At 44.3% G+C, this 19340-nt stretch overlaps 1 protein-coding gene across 6 annotated transcripts in view; it reads left to right on the top strand.

Annotated features, from left to right (window-relative positions):
* The window catches only part of TSC22D1 (TSC22 domain family member 1), a 94388-nt gene extending 75351 nt beyond the window's left edge, over positions 1–19037 (top strand). For 2 of the 6 annotated variants that reach the window (XM_030036317.2, XM_030036315.2), the window contains 2 exons: positions 16280–16331; positions 17608–19037. In XM_030036317.2, coding sequence (XP_029892177.1) covers positions 16280–16331; positions 17608–17865 — 310 coding nt within the window. In that variant the 3' untranslated portion in view covers positions 17866–19037. Of the gene's footprint in view, positions 1–2919; positions 3431–15453; positions 15796–16279; positions 16332–16885; positions 17511–17607 lie in introns of those variants that run through there. The other 4 variants (XM_030036319.2, XM_030036318.2, XM_030036320.2 and 1 more) reach the window with 4 other exon arrangements.
* Positions 19038–19340: the final 303 nt, after the last annotated feature.

Here is a 19340-nt window from a genome sequence, read left to right as displayed (position 1 = left end):
ACAGGAGAAGAAAGAAGATCCTTGTACTTCAGGCATTTTTCGGTTGCAGCTAGAGGCTATTTTTCAAAGCAGTAAAAATGTTCCATCGCTTAGTTAATCCAGTTGACTTACAATTTCTTTGTGGTTTCTATTACCTGTAAGTTGTTGACCTACACATAACTGAGCAATGTTTTTAATTACTTGAATGCACTGTAACCAGAATTGTCAAATTTATGGGAATGCTTACGAGAAAAATCACGAAGTTACTGGAATACCTGCCTCTGAAGTGGTTATGTTTTAACATTTAATTTGGTTTCAATCTGGTAACTGACAAAGCAAATCCTTTGCTGTTTTTCATGAAGGTGATAAATGGAACTGATAAGACTCCTCTGGGGCACAAACACCCCAAATAAAAAGGTGATAAGTTGGAATTAGCTGCTTTTAGATCAGTGGTATAGAAACCATTTTACTTGGTATAATTGGAGAATTAGCATCAAATGAAGCCTGTGAGTGTTGCCTTACTGTAAAGTCATCACTAGAATTGGGGCTAAAGTATGAGGAAAGGTGATGAGTGTTACCAGAGATGGAGCTACCTATGGCTTCTCTTCGTAGGCTTCTCTGCAGAATGAAGCAGCTGAATATATTCAGTAGTCCTGCATCATACATGCATATCTATATCTCCCTATATATATTTGCCTTTCATTTTCAAACTGACTCTGGCATGACTTCTTTTAACAACCAGAGCAAATTAAAAGGATTTTAGCATAAGCTCATGAGGAGGATGCTGGAAAGATAGCTTTTTACAGTATTTTTTTTTAATTTTTGAGTGGGCATGAGACGATAGTACAGTTGGTTATTTATCTTTCATAAATTATATTCAATGCTTAGATTTGTGTCTCTTAAAAAATTTATTTCCCCCCCACCATGTAATCTAACATTTAATGATCCTTCTGGCTATAAAGGAAACCCAGATTTGAGTCAGCGGTGTTGGAGCTGAGTGATGTATTGGTCAGATGTGCACAACTTAGTGGATCTTGTTTTTAACTGTCTTGATACAGCCCTGATGGAGCTCCTGCTCAGAGGGCATCTTGGAATAGGAAAGGAGAAAGTAAAGACTGTCCACGGGAAAGGCTAACATCACTGCTTTCATCCCTTTCCTGCTCCAACATAGCACAATGTGTATTCATTGTTTTAGGCATCCTGGAAAACAGCTGTGACCAGTGCATGTACTATATGCACAACAGTCACGGAGAAAGATTCTCTTCCTAGCGAATGTCAATTGTGCGGCTTTATAGAGGGGAATATAGGCAACAAAGATGGCTTACTGTTACTTACTCCTAGCTTACTGTTCCTTGAAAACCTGTTGAAAGTCCACTTCCTTCTACAAATCATTCCCCCCCCCCCCCCCCCCCCCCTTTTATATGTGGTTGTACCATGTTAGTCTCCACTTGAAGCTTTCAGGAGTAGCAAGCATCACTCTCGTAGGGCCGTTATACCTGTCTGCCTCTTCTCCAAGGACCGAGATCCTGGAGTACAAGTGCTCCGCCATCTGAGTGGTCCCACCTCCACGGCTTTTCGGTGGGAGCGAGAGGAGAATGCTCAAATGAGCCGTGGCTGTTGCCCATTTCCATGCTCTGCTGAGGGAGAGGGATTTGATGTAATGGGAGAAACATTTATTGTTAAGCGTAACTTGTCTGCTTCAATCTCCCTGGTGTGCTTTAAAAGGAACGTGATGCTCTGTCCTTACAAGCCAGGCATACCAGACTCTGGGAAGACCATTTAGAAATACTCTGTGCTGCTTAACAGTTAGTGGCTCTTATGCCCAGTTTAAATTACCTGAATTCCCTCTTGGCTCTGGGAATGGGGAACTAATCCCACTGCACCCCTCACCCCCAGAAAAAAAAATATTTTTTGCATTATTTCTTTTTGCTTGCTTCCTTTCCACCTCCTAACCAAAATATTTCCTTTGTGTGATGGTAGACTTTGTTGGTTCTAATAAGTAGGGTTGGTTTTACCCCTCCCTCCCCCAAGCCAGTCTGTTTTCTTTTTATTGTATGCTACCTGCTTCTCTTGCCATCAGTCACCTCTTCAGTGCCTTGGCAAGGTACAACAGAAATGCAGTTAAATAGTACATGGCCATGCTCTTAGCCAACTTGTTTGGCCTTTCCATTTGGTTTCTTTCCTACATAGTCTTACAAGGCAAATCTTGAGGAAACACATCTGACATCGCTTTAGCAGTCAGCGGTAAGCCCAAGTAACATTTGCTAGGTTTGATTTCTGGTTTTGTCTGCATTTTTGTGGTCTCGGTCTGATGGAAGAATGTACATCAATGCCTATGCTCCCTTCTGTGGTGGGGGTTCCTGCACACATGCTGCAAGTAGCCGGCTATTTCCATCGTAAGGGGTTCCCTCTGGCTCTCCAGCTCACTTGTAGACTAGGAAAGTGAAGGTTGTTCATTTCACTACAATGTACCATGGGCAGTCGACTCTTGTTCGCACTGAAAAGTGTTCACCATGATAGAGGAAGGAATATGTTTACGTTGAAGCAATGTTGGATAATGCTACCTATGCAAGTAGGCTTGTAGTTAACATGGTATAGATGTCCTACAATCCACCAAAAATTCCTTATGGTGAGCTGTGTTTCTGCAAGGAAGAATATGCAATATTTGATTGAATTTGGGCTTGATACGTGATGAGTCATCGTCTTTATCTGGCCTGCAGAAGACTGTAACTAGATGCATGTCTGTAACTCTTTGTCACAGGTTCTTGTTATAATAGCAGTCAGGGATAGGATTTGCCTGTGTAAAGTATTTCTGGCAAAGTGGGTACTGTCGATTCTGTGTCTAATTACAGTTGCCATTAAGCGCTGGAACTTTGATTTGAGAAACAGTACAACTCAGCTGCCTTTCTCTAAGCAGAATTAGCTACCTGTAGCAATGAACATGTGCTTTACAAAAAGTGGGAGCAGGCTGAAACAGCTTGAGACTTGGCGAATTTGGCAGTGCTGAAAGAAGATGCATTTGTTTGAGATTTGAAAACCTAATCGTGAAGATTTTAATCTCTCTTGATGCTTTATGTAACAGAACACCATGTGATCTCAGGATCTGTGGTGTCGTCACTGTTCGCCCTTCTTGTTTTTGTTGATCATGACCAACCACTATTAAACTCTGCAAACTTTGAATAGAAGCAAGTGGATAATCTTTAACGGGCGAGGCTTTGTGATTCTTGAAAGTGCTGCGGAGTTCAGGACCCGTGGTTAATAGTGGAATGCTAATGCTAATCTTACGGCTGCCAAGGACCGAGAGGTATTTCTTCCGACCCTCCATCTGGGGGAAACTAATCAGCAGGTACTAAATAGATACATCAATGAAAGTGACACTTCTCCAGAAACAAGACTCTGACCGAATAACCATGAAAGTGTTATTCTTGGAACTGGAACAGCATCTAAAGAGGTATTTATAAAGTTTTTAATTTTTAGATGCTTGATTTACTCGTCTTCCTCTGTTTTAATGATTTCTTAAACTATTTTGTTTGAGCAAGTACTTAAAAATGCTTCTCCTGAACCAAGGTGCTTGGCACTTGTTAAAACTATTTCAAGCTAGGAGTGTCATACTGCTTGAGGGTACTGTGTCACACAGAGTGGTTTACTTATTCACTGAAAATCAACATGTCTTGAAATCTTTACCGCAATATTTAAAATAATCCATATTATAAAATGTTTGCCATTACAGTACTTCTCTTTCCTCTTTTCAAAAAAAGTTATTCTAATTATTCCAAATCTTAAGTAATGTAATGCTAAACCAAAAATAAGAATTTTAACATGATTTGAAACTTATTATCAAACATGTTCATATTCATTCAAATATTTTTCATACATAATATATACTATCTTCTGTCTTGTCACATGTTTAAAGAAAAGTTTAGTTAATTGGTTTTGTTAAATGTTTGGAGAGGCATTGAAATACAGTTTAGTCTTCTGCAAGTTACATTTATTAAACCTCCTTTTCCATATAAACAGTGAAATATGAAATACATGTTTTTGATCTGGTTCCCTTCTAGTGTTTAAAAGAAATACCAATTAACTTGGTGAATGGGAAGAATTAGTTTATTGAGTTAAAAATATATGACAGTGGGGGAAAAGATATGCCCTGACTCGTCATGTTGCAGAGTTGTTTTTCTGTGTACAGAAGGCAAATACCCTTCTGTGGGAGGGAGCACAGAATGTGTTCTTCGTAACTTCTGATCTCTGAACTGGTGCTTTTTGTTATGCCACACCCTTAAAATCCAAAAGCTTTGCTCTTATCATGTAAATTTTGACAAATACCAATTAATATATTTTACGTGATATTCTTGTCATGTTATGTTTGTGGTATTGCCTGTGGAGAATAGCTTTCCTCTGTGAATGGTGCCTCTTTAAAGAATATAAATTTATACATTGGAAAACTTTTTTTTGAAAACTCATTTTTAATTTCTTCAGCAATTGACAGTATCTGAAAACATGCTTGAAGTTTCAAATTAATGTTAAAAATTACACTAATTCATCTGAATGCCTAAGGAACCAGCGTAATGGAAATCTTTTATAATAGCAGTTCAACTATAATGACAAAAGTTATGTTATGCTTGAGCAGCGTGTGTATACAGCAATGACCTGTGTCATTATATATTGCTGAACAGGAAAAGCAGTATTGAGAAGATTGTTTCCTACCACGAACCATGCTATTCCACAAAAGTGTAGTGAAAAAAGTGTGATGGAGTAGGCATGTGATTTTCTTTAACCTTTCTGCATTATTAAGAGGTTTTGCTATAACTGATTTTTACTGATGCACATAGCAGCATGATGTAGCACCTCTAATCATAAACCAAAATCTGCATCTGTTAGTGTTGTATAGAAAATTTGGATGATTTCTCCTGTATTCTTATTCAGCAAGCTACTTCCTGTTTACTTCTCACTTGCTTTTGTTTCCTCTAGTTTCTCTTGCAGAGATGCTGGTTTTGCTCTAGTTGTTTTTCTGGTGAATTAAGGCTGGCTGACTGTCATGTCACCATAAATTGCAAATGAGGGAGAAACTTTAACCTCTCTTGCAGCTGTTCTTGGCTAATGTTGCATGTGGTTGTATTTTCTTTCCAAAACTGACCCTACTGAATGCGTGGGCCAAATCCAAAGAACCATTTGGCTTTCTCCGGGTTAGAGGCAGAATCTCTTTTGAGAGTGAGTGAAGTTGTGTGCATCTTTCTGGAGGAAAGAGGAGCGGTTCCCAGGTCGGGCATCGCATTTAAAACTTTTAGGATGCTGACACAGTGGATCTCCTACTTGCAGTCCTTGGTCAAGGGCAGTTTACAGCCTACTGAGAAGGGCTATTACTCTTAAGAAAATTAAATACTTTATACTTTTTCATTTTAAGCGTTGGCTGCCAGAATGAAGTCCAAGATCTAGAGTTCAGGCACTGGAGCTCCACCAAAGTGCTTTGGAAAAGTGATCCCTAATGTCTTTGTGCTACTGGGTAGCTGTCTAGCACTAGGCAGCTGGAAATGGCGATTATATGGGAGTGCAGGAGCTCCTACTTCTCTTCTAGTGCAGACCACAGACAAGTGGCTGTGTCCACTTGAGATCCGGTGTATATCAGCACCTCTCCATATTCATACTGAATGAATGGTGGTGTGGCATCCTCCATATTTCTTTTTGAAACTTGGTTGGAAACGCAGATGATGTGAGCCTCGGCGGGGGGGAAAAAACAAGTCAGAAGATCTTTGAGCCTCTAGTTATGGCATCAGGTAGGAGAAGGGCGTGCTGGATGCACCTGCTAACTGTTGGGATGCTTAAGGTGGGCTGTAGTTGGTTAACATACATGAACAATACTGAAGGCAGGGGCAAAAACTACTGGGTCTTGCGCTATTATATTTAGGTCATCCCTATCCGAACTTCAGTAACTTCAGTTTGTTTAAAGCGTACCTTAGTAAAGGGCATCCAGTCTCTATCTGATGATACCAAGGGATAGAAAACCCACTATAGTCCTTCTTACTGTTTTTAAAAGGCAGACTTTAATTCATCATTAGATAAATAGATGCCCTCTAATATGAAAAATAAAAACAAAAATCTGACAGCCCCTGAAACCTAGTATTTACTCTATTTAAAAGTAATTGTTCATGCTAGTTAAATCAGGTCTGGGTCCTTCCAGGGTTTTCAAGGATCCTTTGAAGTATCTTGACATCTTTTAGTCTTATCAGTATAAGTAAATTCCCTCAACCCCAATCTCTGAATCAGTTCGATGGTTCTTTTCTACCTGTTTTGGTTTATCAACAGCTTGTTTTAAAATGCTGAGTTCTTCAGTAATGGGGCTGAAAAACAGGTTTGGGCAAACTAATTCAAGGCAGGAGCCTATCTCAGTTTGCACCAGTGCTACCCTGTGACTCAAAACATTCACTTAACAAATATTTTTGTTTATAGCTGTCATGATTGCTTGTACTTGAACTGCTGATTGCTGTTACGGTCTACCTGCCTGGGGCTTCTAGCAATTAGTAGTGGCTGGGAAGAGTCAGAGAGGAATTCCCCTGTTCTGTACCTTGTGTGGGTGCAGGCAGTGCTTCCCCAGAGGGAAGGCTGCCTAGGGTTGTTCTTGTAAGAGGTGACTTATCCTCTGCTTGGTGGGACACCGCAGCGGTGATTCCCTGGCTCCAACAGTGGAGCTGGAAGAGGGGCTTTAGATCCTGTCCCACAGCAGGAGTTCTCTCTCCTTCCTATAACTTGACAGCGGTGTGGCAGCTCACCGCGTTGATGCTGTGGAAGAGGGACCACTGGGCATCTGGGCTAACACCCTGCGTGAGAATGAGGAAACGTCCCTGGGAGCTGTTTTGGACTCCCATGCGTTACTAAGTGGGTTACTCATCTCAGGCTTCTGATACTGGAGTTGGTTGGGTTTTGTTTTGTTTTGAGTTTTGGTGGGTTTTTTTAAGCCGCAAAGGTTCAAGGTGTCATCTTAACGACAGTGGTTTCTGGAGGATGAGGTAATTGTTTTCAAGAAGTGTTAGGTGCCTGACACAGTATATACATGAGCTCAGACCTTGTTTTGTACGAAAGACTGTTGGAACAGCTAATGAAACATATTTTAGGTGGATGTCCACCAGAAAACAGCCATCAGCAGTATGAGGGAATGGACTGGGCTGCTTCGTAAACAGGATGCCACTCATAAATTTAGCCAACTCTGCATAAAGACGATTACCTGGTTATTGAATAAGTATGAAATAATATGCTGTAATCTTTCCTTCGCAAGCTGTGTATTAAAAGATTAAGAGTGTATCTTCTGTTTGCAGAATGTCTGGCTCAAGGGTGGCTAAATGTCAGTGGCGTCAGTGGCCACCACAGAGCCGATGGTCTTGAGGTACTTGCTGTTTACAAGCTAGAAGATACAGTCCTGTGGAAAAGGAGGGCTTTCTACTGCCTGAGTCTCCTCTAGAGCAGCAGTAGGGTACTGAGGAAGACTGAATCCCACCTGAAGGAGAACCAGGACTTCAGGATATACAAGCCTTCCGTAGGTGATGTGGACCTATGCCAGCCGTTTGCAGTCTCTGGCCTGGAAGGTGCTCCAGGGACATGTTCAAAACATGCTGAGCCGGCACATCTGTGTTCTGACTGTTCTCTTTGGTTTGCAGTGTGGCAGGATTACAGGAAAGTAGTGTTGTGCTGCAGTGGGTAATACATCTCAAAAGCCGTAAGGCACAGTCAGGTCAGATTAAAATATCTATTTATCTGTCTTTAGGTAATTTTTTAAGTAACTTTAAAACACACCTCATTTCATAGTCTAATGTACTTTCCCAGGTATCTTGCATTCTGTTTCAAACCAGTATTGTTTTACAATTTCTTTCTTCAGTAGGGGAAGCTTAAATGTTTTTTACATGGAGATACTCTGTTGGGATTTCTGTAATAGTGAGTCAGCAGGATTTGCGTCTCTTAAGTCACTGAAGCTATGCCTGGATTAAGAAGCCTGGGAGTACTTTCCCATTCCAGGGTCTAGCTGTACCTGTTTCTTAACGCCAAACTGAGTTGAAGCACAAGCATACATCGGGTTTCTCTCATATCCTTGTTTCCACAAGAAAAGGAGGAAAAAAAAGAAAAGCACAGGCTGGGCAGGGAATTGTCCAGCAAATGCCCAACTTGGTGGTTTACAAAGGGAAGCAAGACTTTGGAATATACCACACTGTGCAATAAATCTGGTAAATCAGGTCATTCTTATGTGTTTCTGGAAATTCCCCCATGCTTCCTGAATGGGTGGAGATACATGAGATTTGATTTCTATAAAGGAAAGTTTCCATTTGGGTATAAAAATACCTTTAAATACATTAGAGTGAATTCAGCCTGTTTAAGTGCACTTCTGCTTGGATGGAACAGGAGGTTTGGTATTTTCTCTAAATTTTTTAGGAAGTTTCCAAAACATGATAAACTGTGGGTTCAGGCACAACTGAAGTAGAGTGTTTTGACCACTCAGAAATTAGGAAATGCGGTATTACAAATTTGTGTCATATACATGCATTAGAGCCAGGGGATTTAATCTGAAAGCAATTCACCTAGTTGTTCATTGATACTGAAGCCTTTTGCCAGGGATTGCGAAGAAACTGAGATTGTGGGAGTGTAAACAGACAAGTGGATAGAAGTCTGTTGTCTTAGCATATTTGCTGAGGAGGAAAAGTGGCATTGAACTCTCACCTTATTGTCTTTGTTCTAGTACACGTGTAACCGAGTAGCGGTGTTCGAGGTTTATTATTATTTAACAGAACGGCCTTAAAAGTTGCTCTGCACAACAGGGTGGTAATGAGTGATCTGCCATGTCAAAAGCCAAGCAGTGGCAGACCTTCATCCTCGTTCACGGCAGATTGAATTCCACGTCCCGTGTGCTCCATTCCCGCACTGTGGTCTTACCTTATATTTTGTTTCTGTACTTTTCTCCTTTCATCTTTGTTGACTGTTTTTAATAATTTCCATAGAAGCTGGAGTAGGGAACTTCTTTCCAAGCTTTCTGAAGACCATAGGACAATGCTGGTTAATTGCAGGGGTTTTAGCTTTGCTCCTGGCAACTTTGAGTTGGCTTCTAGTGTGATATACTTCTGTGGGAAATACAGGCTTAATTTCAAGTGTTGAAAAGTGGCCATCAAAGGGAAAACGATACTCAGTGAGATGTGTAGGCCAGCTGTTATGCCATATAAATAATTTCTTAATAAGCATGACTAAATTATTAGCTGATCCAAGATTTTCAATATAGTTTCAAGGGAAACAATTAGAAAGAGGGGAGGAGGTGGGAAAAGAGGAAGGAAGGGATTAAGTGGTTAAAAAAAAAAAGAATAACAGGTGTAGGCTTTACAGGGGGCTGGGGACAGGGGAAATGGAGGGACTTAAGGTCCTCTACCCCCCCCTGCCCCCTTCCACAATTAGCACCAGTCAGTAAGATGTGGTATTCCCATTTCATGTGACTTGGTGTGACTCCTCTGTAGCCTTAAGGAAATAGAAGATATTAAGAGTTTAAAAAATAGCAAAAGATGACCCTTCTCAGTTACAGGTTAAATTGGCTGGTTTTTTTAATTTGATGACTAAATCCCACTGTGTGTTATCAAGGAAGGGTGGGGTGGGTGGGTGTCAGCCACTGTCACTCCTGGGCTGTTTGCCCCCCTGGGTCAGAGATGCTGTTTATATTAATATAGAGAACTTCAGCTTTCCAAATGCTTGTCGTGCCAAACCACTTGCTATGTTTCTTTTGTTATGTTAGGTGTAACTTGAAATGCTCCAGTGACTCTCTTTCCTCCCCTCTTCATTTAATTTTGGAATACATGGTTGAAAAATCTGTTGTACAGTTAGAACAAGTGGGATTAAATGCTAGCGTAAGTGGTTTTTACTTCGAGGTGCTCTCCTTCACTTTGAGAAAAGCATTGCACGTGAAAGCTACGTGTAAGACCAGGGAATTGAACGCTCTTTTTATGAAAAATGTTAAATCTAAAATAATTTAAAACAAATTTGACATAAAGGAAAAGCGAATTTCAGCTCCATGCTTCAGGTAGTGAAACTTAAAGATTGTAACATTTTATAACTTTTCTACATATGCTGCTTTATGGCACTAAACGGTTTTTCTCCCATTCTATCCTGGGGACGGTGTCAGCATGCAGAGTGACGTTCTGTGCAGCTTTCTGGAGGAAGGAAAATCAATTCCTGGCTCAGATGTCTCACTTAAAACTTTCAGGATGCTAACACAGTTGGTGGATCTTTTCCCACTTGCAGTCCTTGGTCAAGGACAGTTTATGGGATACTGAGGAGGGCTTTCGCTTTTAATAAGTCAAGTGACTTGACTCTGTGAGGAGGCTTTGAAACTCAATGGATGTGCACAGAAACAGGGTCCTTCATCCCAACCGCATTACTAGATGGTTGTCTATGGATGATCTCAGGAAAGTGGATGCCCCATGTCCCTCTCCAAGCATCAAAATTGCTTTAAGATGGTTCATACTTCCTTGCAGAGTTCCCTCTGACCAGTGAAGAGTGGATTATCTCTGTGTTTGTCTATATCCAGGTACTTGATACAGACCTTATGTTTTATTTTGTCAGCATTAAAATTGGTAGAATCATTATAATTCTCATTAAAACCAACTGGGCTTGACTTAGCAATTAGTTGCCTGTAAAAGGGAAAGAGGATATTCTCAGAGGAGCCAGTGAGAACCACTCCTTATTTGTCTTTTGATCTTACATGGTTATCTTCTTGCTTTTAAATGCAGCCTTCTGTCTCCTGTGCATAGAGCACAGCGTGATACTTCTGTGTACGCATTGCGATTAGAGATACTGTCAAGTTATTTCCAGAACCCCAGTAGGGTGTATGTATTCTTTCCGCTGAATATTTATTTAGTTATGCTTGCACATCTGGCAAAAAAAAAAAAATTACAAATACAGCACTTCATTTCACTAGCATCTTGCATAGCTTTCCCTTTTATCTGTTTTTCATGGAACTAAAAACCAGTTCCTAGCAAACCAAATTATAGATGCAAATAACTACTGTGGGGGAGGAAAAGCACACATTTAGGAAAACTGAGAGAATAATATCTGGTAGCGAGAGGTTCTTCAGTTTAGCAGAGGTATGTAAATTGAAATCTGCAGAATTCAAACTAGAAATAAAATATGTGTTAGCCTTTGGTGCTGAGCAATAAGTTCTCAGTGGCTTGGTTTCTTTAGATCAAGATCCTAGCTACAAGTTTGAGTCTGGAAAAGGAGGTTGGCTGAGCTGCTGTGATCTTTATTTAGACTATCTGAATGTGATTTTTTTTTTTTTTTTTTTTTTTTTTTTTTTTTTTTTTTTTGGTCCTTAGTCTGTTAAAAACATAACTTTCACTTACTGTGGGGAAAAAAGAATTCATTGGGCAGCTTCTCCAGCCTATCTTGTACCTTTACTGAGATGAAGAAAAAAATCACAGCCTATTGAAAGGAATAATCCTTCAGTCCTTGATGTCAACTGCAGCCAGAGTTTCCTCTTTAGGTTATTACCTTGGAGCAATTGTGCGTAAGTTTGATACTGGGGTGGTTGCTGTCAATAAACATAGTTTTGAATTTATGAATTTTAAGGCAGAATAGTACTTTGCCACTTCTTGACCATTTTTTAGATGCCAAGTGAAATGTCAAGTCAGATGTCATGTAGAATCTAATTACTGTAGTCTTTTCTTGAGTAATTAACAGATTTTTTTTTTTAACCTCTTCAGTACTTTTATTTTATAGTTGAAAACTGCAGCTGAAGTCCACAGGATCTGAGCCTGTCTGTCGTGTAAGATGAAAGTGCGCTGTGACAGAAATTGCTGTTTTCTAATATGGTTTCTGGTGTGGTGTCTTTGCAACATAGTCAAAAGACAAGATTTATTTTAAGTTCAGGGGATGCTTGTCTAGGGCTTTTAATGTTGGCATCTAAAGGCAGCATACGTTGACAAGGTACTTGAAAGATAACTTTTTTTAAGTGAAAGAATTTTTTCACATGCACACAGAAATATATGCCAAACCAGACTTGCATAGAGACAAAATGATTCTGTGCTGCAGCTTACCTCATTATGTGCTCAAGATGAAAAGCACTTTATTCAAGTGCTTAGCACGATTGAATTGAGACAAGAGGAAATTATTTAGCGGGAGAAACAGTGTTAAAGAACTGAAACACTACAAAAGGTGAAGCTGTTAAAAAGTCGTTGACTACCCTGTATGTTTCAACTTAAGCAGTTAATTTATTTGAGGATCAGAGATGCCGGTGAACTACTTGTTTAGCACTGTATTGTATTCTGCCCTACTCGTTTCTCAATCACCCATCTCGAGTCTTTTTTCTATTACTTTATGCAGTTTGTGAACACCCGGGGTGCTCCGTAGACATGCAGGCTTCCGAAGCGAGTGGCCCTCCGTGTGAGGGGTCTCTGGACAAATGTCCCTCGTGTGGCTTTACAGAAATGTGGAATTCTGCAGCCTTTCTCACCTCTGTTCCCAGGAATGTAAAACTGTAAGCTTTTGCAGGAGTCTAATATCGTGTAGTATCTGTTAATGAGGTGTTAAATGAGATGGTTAGAAGGTTTTGAGCAACACAATAGTAGTCATCTTGATTCCCTTCTAGTGCTGTTGAGTGAGTGAAAACACCATAATCTGAGTGAAGTGCATGTTGAATGTCATGGTGGAGGAGGCAGGAGGGGAGACAAAGCGATGAGCAGGCAAGGGGAAAGGGAGTTCGGAGGATTATTTTCCTTAGATCTTCCATAGATTGTTTTATTTCATAAATGATACATATTTTTAAAAAGCAACAGCAAACCCCCAGCCTTTAAATATGGAGTTCAGTCTCTGTCCTCATCAGGCAGACGATGGGGTGTTGAGACTAATATCGGAGATTAGTGGTGCTCCCTGCCCCCCACCCAATTTTGGGGATGAAAGTAGTACATGTCCTGTTTTTTATTTCCTAGATGATCTGAGAGCTCCGAGCTTTCTCAGCCATAAAGGGACACTTACAGTTTGCTTTTTATAGGGTGGGCAAAGCAGAACATGCATATTAATATGCAGTCCTAGTTACGCAGCTGACAGCTTTCTGTTGAATCACAACTCAGCTTGTAGGCATCTAAAAATAAATGAAAGAATTTGCTAAAAGCCCACTGAAGTTAATGGAAGATGGTTAATGAGTTTAGTGGGAATTGGATTTAGGATCATATCTGTATCTCTTCTTCGTGAAGATATACTAATGTAGATTAAAGAAGGCAATGTTATTTCTTGTTAATCGTTATCGTTTTTCTGTCATAAGTGGAATGATGGCATTTAATAATTATCATTATGGCAGCACCAACAATGCATCGTGACTTTTTTCATTTGTACATGTAAAAATATACATACAAATGTTTGTTGTCTGTACTGCAACTGCAAAGCAGACGTTTCAAGGGTATGTTTGTTCAGGCGTGTGAGTTTGCTATCTTGAGTGTGTCATTTTATAAGGACCTAATTAGCAGAAATAGGACTTCTCCCTTTTTACACCTACTCTGCCCTTTTCTGATTAAGAGCTTCAGGGGACGGAGATTGCCCTGAGCTTGTGTCCAGCTGCAATTTTGTTAATTCTAGGGTCCCCAGTAACTGCCATGGTGAGCAGTCATTTGAGACGTTACTGATTTTCAAGCCCAACCCTTCATAAAACATTAATTTGGACCAAGCCTAGGACAGGAGTTGATACAGGTTCTGGTCCAGATGATGTGCTTTTGGAGCTGTTTATTAAATGGCTCGCTTGATCACTGAATGTGATGAGTACCATCGTGTGTAGTAAGTAACCTCTGCAAAGAAAGTGGTTAGTTGAAGCGTACGTACAAGGTATGGTTACCGGGTGTTTGTCCGTCAGGAGGTGGATGCATATGTCTTAATGCGTTGCTTCTAATTTACTCGCTATTAAATTTGCAAGTCAACACAGGCAGGGGTTGTTTTGAAAAACTTCCTTTAATTTTCTGCCCGTTAGGCGCTATGCTGTGCAGCTTCCCCAGGTGCCCGAAGGGCGAGATGAGAGCTGTGCCCTTGCGGGACGTGCATCCTATGTGGTAGCAGGAAAGCGGCTATGAGGAACTCTTAAATGTGACCTCTCTCGTGAATAGGATTAGTTTGTACTACTCTGCTGGCATTATTGAATGAAAGAATAGTGGGCTAGGACAGCATAAATAAACTAAGAAGGATGATGCAGATACGCAAATGCTAAATTTAGCTTTAAGATGATTATTCTGTGCCTCCTGGCTTTCCTGCTTCTCTGGGAGCAACACCTGTGACATAGATGTGACTTCTAGTTCTTGGAGAAGTTTGCAGTAGAGAATCGAAGAGGTTTTTGATTTCATTTTTGTGCCTTTAAGTCATGTAATGCCTGATGAAAGTGCAGTCTAGAAAATAGCGGGTTTTAGAGGTGGGCCGTTTCTTGTGGCGGTATTCTGCAGTGGTCTAATTCTAACTGTTGGGTCTTGTAACTGTCACTGGTGGAGAGGGTCCCTTGAACGGGTTGTGACTGCAGTGGCTGTGTTCCATGACACGTGAGAGCATAACGTGTGTTGAGAAACACACCACAGTTAGGTGGGAGAAGAATTTTTCCTAAATTATTAACGCACATGCTGCAACTTTTAAGACTGTAAGTGCCGTATGGTAGAATCTAAACGTGAGTGAATAGGTTGCTGTAGAAGAAGAGTATATGGGCTGGCTTGCTAGAAATCTGCAGGCTTGTGCTGTCCACGCTTTTTGTGGATGATCTGATGCCTGAATATTTTTTTTTTTTTTTTCTTTCCATGAATGGTTTTATGTGCTAATGAGGCCTGTGTAAGGGATACGGAGGGACGGTTGCTGCTCTGGGGGCTCCGTAAGAGTCGGAAAGGGTTTTTTTACCCGCATACGGTGCGCGCCCGTCTTGCTTTTTACCGCCTTTCGCAGCCGAAGCGGGGTACGGGTTTCAATCTCCGGGGCTAAAAATTTGCCTCCCCACGGGGGACAGAGCGCGAATCTGCGGCTGGGGGGGGCCGGCGGGGCCGGTCGCTGCCGGCGCTGCCCGGTGCCCGTAGGTGGCGGTGTCGGCGCGGCGACGGGCCGGCCCCTCGCTCCCGCCGGCGGCGGCTGGGCTTCCCCTCCGCTCCCGTAATTATTATTGCGGTGTTTGGTTGGTTTTCGGTGTTTTTTGGGGGTTTTTGGTTTTGTTTGGTGTTTTGTTTTTTTTTTTTTTTTAATTCCCCCTTCATTCTCGCGCGTGGAAATCGGCACGGCGAGCCTGTCAGGGTTTCACAGGTGTGTGCGTGTGTGTGTTGTCGTGTGTCCGTGTGCCGTGTCCCGTCCCCCCCCCCCCCCCGCGTGCGGGGCCGTCCCGCGTGGGCGCTGCGCGGCGCGCAGGGCGCTGCCGGCCGCCGGGGCGGGAGGGGGGGGTGAGCGCTCCTAATGAGATGCGACGGAAGGGGAGGCGGGGCCCGGGGGGCGGCGCAGCCAATGGGCGCCGGCGCCGCCGCATAAATTATGGGGGGGGCCGGGATGGCCAGGTTTTGTGCGGCGCGGCGGAGCGCTGACCTGGGAGCTGGCCGAGCGCAGCCCCGCGCCCCGCAGGGTCCCGCCGCCCGCCGCCGCCGCCCGGCGGAGCTGCCCCGCCGCCCGCCCGCCCGTCCGTCCGTCCGGAGAAAGGGAGACCTGATTTCTTCCGGGGAGCGTTTCTGGCCGCGATTGCATGAATGCCCGATGTTGTAGACCAGTGGCAATGGATCTAGGAGTTTATCAACTAAGACACTTCTCAATTTCTTTCTTATCGTCCTTGCTGGGCACCGACAACTCGTCCCTGAGGCTCGACAGTAGGTAAATACGTGTTGTGTCCGAGGGGGCTCTCGCCGGCGCGGCGGTAGCGGGGCAGGTGAACGCCGGGCTGGCTCCTTTGTCCGGGGGAGCCGCCGCAGCGGCGGCACCGGGCGCCCGCCTCGCCTCGCCTCCCCGGAGGGGCTGCCCTCCCCGGCGCCGAGCGCTTCTGCCGCAGCCCTGCGATTAAGCTCCATCTTTGTGGTCTGCTGGGGGGCTAAACGCCGGGATATCTGAACGGGCTGCAGGCGGGGAAGGGGGGGGTAGAGGTAGGTGGGGGGGGTCGGGGCGGCTTCACAGGTTGCTTTGCTGCATTGGAGCATCCCGGTGAGGCGGCGGCGGCGGCAGGGCAGCGTGAGGATGACTTTCTCAGCCAACTGGCTACCAATGCCCGCGTCTCTTGTCTCTTAAATAATTCAGCCGCCGCTAATGTTGTATGTTGTTTCTTTTTTTTTTTTTTTTTTTTTTCTCTCTTTCTCTCTTGCAGCTCCTCTGGTGCAAGCGTGGTAGCTATCGACAACAAAATCGAGCAAGCGATGGTACGTACCGATTGGGGCATAAAACCCCGTTCGTGTTTAAAGCAGTAAACAATATGGGGATGCGGCGGGGTGATGGTTAACCCGTGCGCGGACACGGTTTTTATAGCGGGGCCGAGCAGGGAGGGGGGGACGCAGGGGTTTGGCTTTGGGGGCTGCTTTTTTTTTTTGTTTGTTTGTTTGGGATTTTTGGTGGTGGTGGTTTAATTGATCAAAAGCTTCCTGCGGGGAGGAATGCGCACGTTTCTCTATCGATGCCGGGGAAGGAATGACGGCATCGCTTTTGGCTCCTGCCTCCCCAAACGATTGATCCCGGCTCCATGCGGCGGGGGAGGGGCGCTGCTGGGGCAGCGAGCGGCATTTATTTGCGGGGGGGAGGAGTGTATTTTGGGGCGCTTTCCGTTTTACTGGTTTGAACTCCCCTCCCAGCGCATCCCGCTCCGGACCACCCCCCGCTAAAGAGGCGCATCCTCCGCCTCCGTGCCCTCGCTTTTTTTTTTTTTTTTTTTTTTTTTTTTTTCCCTCCCCCCCGTCGGGCCGCCCGGAGCCGGCGGTTCACCCTCGGGGTCCGCCGGCCCGGTCCGACCGACCGTCCCCCCCCCTCCCTGCCCTGCCCTGCCCCCGGCGCGGTCCCGCCGCGCTGCGCCTGGGGCCCGGCCGCCCTTTGTTACTGGAGCGGTGCCTGGAGCCGTTCTCACGGGAGCCTCTGCCGACTGTTGCTAGGCAAACTCCGAGCCTTTAACTCCCGGCTATAAATAACTCGGGCGTTGATTGGCCGGGGCGCGCTCTGACGTCACCGGCGGCCGCGCACGGCCGGCGGGAGGGAGGGAAATGCGGCAACCTGCGCCCAGAACTGGCTGCAGCCGGTGCGCGGGGCGGGGGCGGGGCCAGGGCGGAGGGGGCGGGGCCAGGGCGGAGGGAGGGCGGGGCCAGGCTCCGGGGCCGCACGTGTGCGGCGGGGCCGCAGGCAGCGGCGTTGGGACCGGGTCCCGGTCCCCGTCCTCGGCCCCGGTTGGGGCGGCCGAGCCCCGGCACGTCTTAACCGGGCTTTGCCCGGCCCCACTCCCTCCGCCGAAGGGCCGCCGGTCTGGCCCCGCGGGCGTGAGCAAGGGGCTCGAGGCCCTGGCCGGGATGCTGTCTTGCGCCCGAGCGGAGCTGGGTTCGCACCGGCTCTCTGCGAAGGTGGATCCATCCGCTGGATCTCCGGCTGAGCTGGGAGGGAGCCCGGGCCGGGCGCTGGGCTGCTTTCCTAACGCACGTGCTCTGTTCTGCGTTTCAGGATCTGGTAAAGAGTCACTTGATGTATGCGGTAAGGGAGGAAGTGGAGGTCCTCAAAGAGCAAATCAAAGAGCTGATAGAGAAGAACTCCCAGCTGGAGCAAGAAAACACTCTGCTAAAAACACTTGCCAGCCCGGAGCAGCTTGCCCAGTTCCAAGCACAGCTGCAGACTGGTTCCCCGCCTTCCTCTTCCCAGTCACAAGGGACGACACAGCAGCCTGCTCAGCCGGCATCACAGGGGTCAGGGCCTTCGGCGTAGTTCGAGATGTCATCGCCATCGTGATCGCTGGCCTCTGGACTGCCCAGAGCAAGAAGGACTAGCGGGAATCCGCCGCAGCCTCCCTTCATCCATTTCAGTGCACACTGCAACCCAGACTGAGGACTCCATGCCCTGCACACATCAGGAGAGGCTTCTCCCCCCCTGTATTACGCACTCATCTGTCTCTCTCTTTCCTCCCTTCCCCCTTTGGCTTGAAGGAGTCTTTGTTCTTAGGTTGATTGAATAAAATAAACTTCTTCCAGAGAATTAGCACAAGTACACTGGGGACTTGAGCAGCTTCTGCAAATGGCTGAGAAACGAAGCTGCATGCCTGAATTTTTTTTGGTTTGTTTTTAAATCTTCCACTCATCCAGTGATATAACTGATACAAGTGCTTTTCGAGCTTGGAAATATGAAGAAATAGACTGGAGTAAAAAGCGATGGCTCAATCCCCCATAGTGCACTGGGGTTCCAAAGTGAGGACTGGTGCATAGGATCTAAGAGGAAGAGGGAGAAAGGTAAATTCAGTGTTTAACACTTAACTGTCACCTGAAACCTTAAGTGCAAATATTTGCACCGTTTTCTGAAGCAGTGGACAGGTGCATAAAGCTGTATTATATATAGAAAGCAGGTAGGTGACGTACTGTTGGGTCATAGGATAATTACAATGAAGGTTATTTGCCTACTGTATATTTGTGTATTTAGTGTAATTACTTTGTAAAATAGAAAACTGTAACTATTTAGGTTGTACAGATTGAAGTTTAGTTGTTTCATTGGCTGATCTGAAGAAGTTTGGAAAGTCTTTTTTTTTTTTTTTTTTTTTTTTAATGCTACATAAATAAGAATGCACCTACGCAACTGTTCAGAATTTGGCAGATTTATGCTGTTTGTGTAACTTCTGAAGTTCCCTGGCTGCTGATTATCTTGAAGTAAATCTTTGTTCATTGTAGTTTGGTTCAAGACAGGAAAAACCACTCCAAAAATTATCAAACCCTGCTAGCAAAGAATTAAAAAAAAAAAAAAAATTGGATTTCCCAGTATGGATTTTTTGCATATGATCTGTATAGTAGTATGCATATGTTTTTGTGCATGTTCTCTAAACAGTTGTAACACGTCAATGTATTTAACTGTTGCACTTGTCAACTTTCAATAAAGCATACAATGTTGATAAATCACTGTTTGTATATTGTACTAATGTTAACTGCAGTCTCTTTCAACATGTTGCAGTGCAGCTTTACATGAGCGGTGAGGTCAGGAAGCGTAGGTCTGGGTGCAAGATCCTGCCTGTCGGCTTCAGAGCTTTAGTTTCAGCTAAAAGTGCAGCTCCTGCTTTCCACAGTTTCTTAAAAAAGCAGTGAGCTTGAAGTCAAATGAAGGGGTGGGGGGGAGAATAGGGGGCCTGACTAAGCAGAGCTCCTTGTTTTGGTCCAATCCTGTACAGTCGGGACTGTTGGCTGCCTTCTATACAGGGAGTA

The sequence above is a fragment of the Aquila chrysaetos genome, chromosome 14, assembly GCF_900496995.4.
Source record: "Aquila chrysaetos chrysaetos chromosome 14, bAquChr1.4, whole genome shotgun sequence".
Lineage (NCBI taxonomy): Eukaryota > Metazoa > Chordata > Aves > Accipitriformes > Accipitridae > Aquila > Aquila chrysaetos.
Note: the sequence above shows the minus strand (reverse complement) of the source record. Positions and strands in the feature narration are given on the sequence as shown.